Source organism: Apaloderma vittatum, unplaced genomic scaffold, assembly GCF_000703405.1.
Source record: "Apaloderma vittatum isolate BGI_N311 unplaced genomic scaffold, ASM70340v1 scaffold26207, whole genome shotgun sequence".
NCBI classification, from domain to species: Eukaryota; Metazoa; Chordata; class Aves; order Trogoniformes; family Trogonidae; genus Apaloderma; species Apaloderma vittatum.
In genome coordinates, this window is record NW_009727128.1 from 9,655 (window position 1) to 10,682 (window position 1,028).

The 1,028-nt window shown below is 58.9% G+C and overlaps 1 protein-coding gene across 1 annotated transcript in view; it reads right to left on the reverse strand.

Moving 5' to 3' along the window:
• CUX2 (cut-like homeobox 2) overlaps nucleotides 1-1,028 on the reverse strand; it is a gene marked incomplete at its 3' end in the record, with an annotated part of 10,783 nt that overhangs the window by 9,646 nt on the left and 109 nt on the right. Inside the window, exons 2-3 of the mRNA XM_009873577.1 lie at nucleotides 893-1,010; nucleotides 601-727 (exon numbers count right to left, since the gene is read on the reverse strand). Of these exons, the coding sequence (XP_009871879.1) occupies nucleotides 601-727; nucleotides 893-1,010 (245 nt within the window). The remainder of the gene's footprint in view (nucleotides 1-600; nucleotides 728-892; nucleotides 1,011-1,028) is intronic.

Below are 1,028 nucleotides of genomic sequence, written 5' to 3' on the forward strand. Positions count from 1 at the left end.
GCTTTGGGCTGAAAATAGTCCTGATCCCTGTGCCTGAAGCCCCTCTGATAGGGGGGGTGGCAGCCCATCCCCGCCTGTAATTAATTGGAGGGGGGCGGGGGGAAGCAATCAGGGAAAAGTTATTCTGCATTATTTATAGCCTGCACTTGCCAGGAACTTACTCACAGAGATCTGCAATTTAGGGTTTAAAGATTCCTCATTTGTTTCCCGGTGCAGCGTGTTAAGGAATGACAATGAAGGCACAGAGAAAGCTGGAGCCTCCAAATTAAAAGGCCATTTAATGAGGTTCATCCACCAACCTGGATTTAACCCATTTGTCCGAGCAAAACCACGTGCCGGGAGACGGCATGAGGTACTGGCAGCAGGGACCTGCCCTGCCTCTGCCCCAACACTGCCTGGGATCCGGGACGGACGGACAGACAGACGTGCCGAGCACCCAGGACCTTGTATCAGGTTTCTGGACAGGATGAGTCCGCTCTCAATCCAGAGAGCAAAAGAGGTGCAAGGGAAAGGAGAAGAGGGAAGGACAGAGGGACACCCCTGTGTAGGAGGGTGTTCCTGCAGCACCCCGGAATGACTCCCTCTCCGGTACTCACGTACTTTTGCTTTTCTGCCTCATTTCTCTGCAGCAAGGCTTCTGTGCACGCTGCTTTGCCTTCGATGCTGGAAAGCGGGGGCTCGGCCGCTGTCGTGAGCCCGGCTGCTGGCGACGTCCCCTCTCTGCGCTCTGCTGGGTGGGGGGACACACGTTTCACACAGCTATGCTGGGCACAGCAGCGGTGGCCAACGGGGCCAGAGCCCTGAGCCTGCATCCCGGGGATGCTCAGAGGCACATGGTGGGACTCGGCTACGGGCACCCACATGTGATGGGGCAACCGGTGCCGGGGGGTACCTTTGGTGCTGACGAGCTCCGTGCGCTTCTTCCAGGGGCAACTGAGATCTTTCAGGGGGGGCGGTTCGGGCTCGAGGCGCTGGAGCTGCTGCAACCGGTCCTCCAGGCTCCGGGCACCCTCCAGCACACGGGCGGG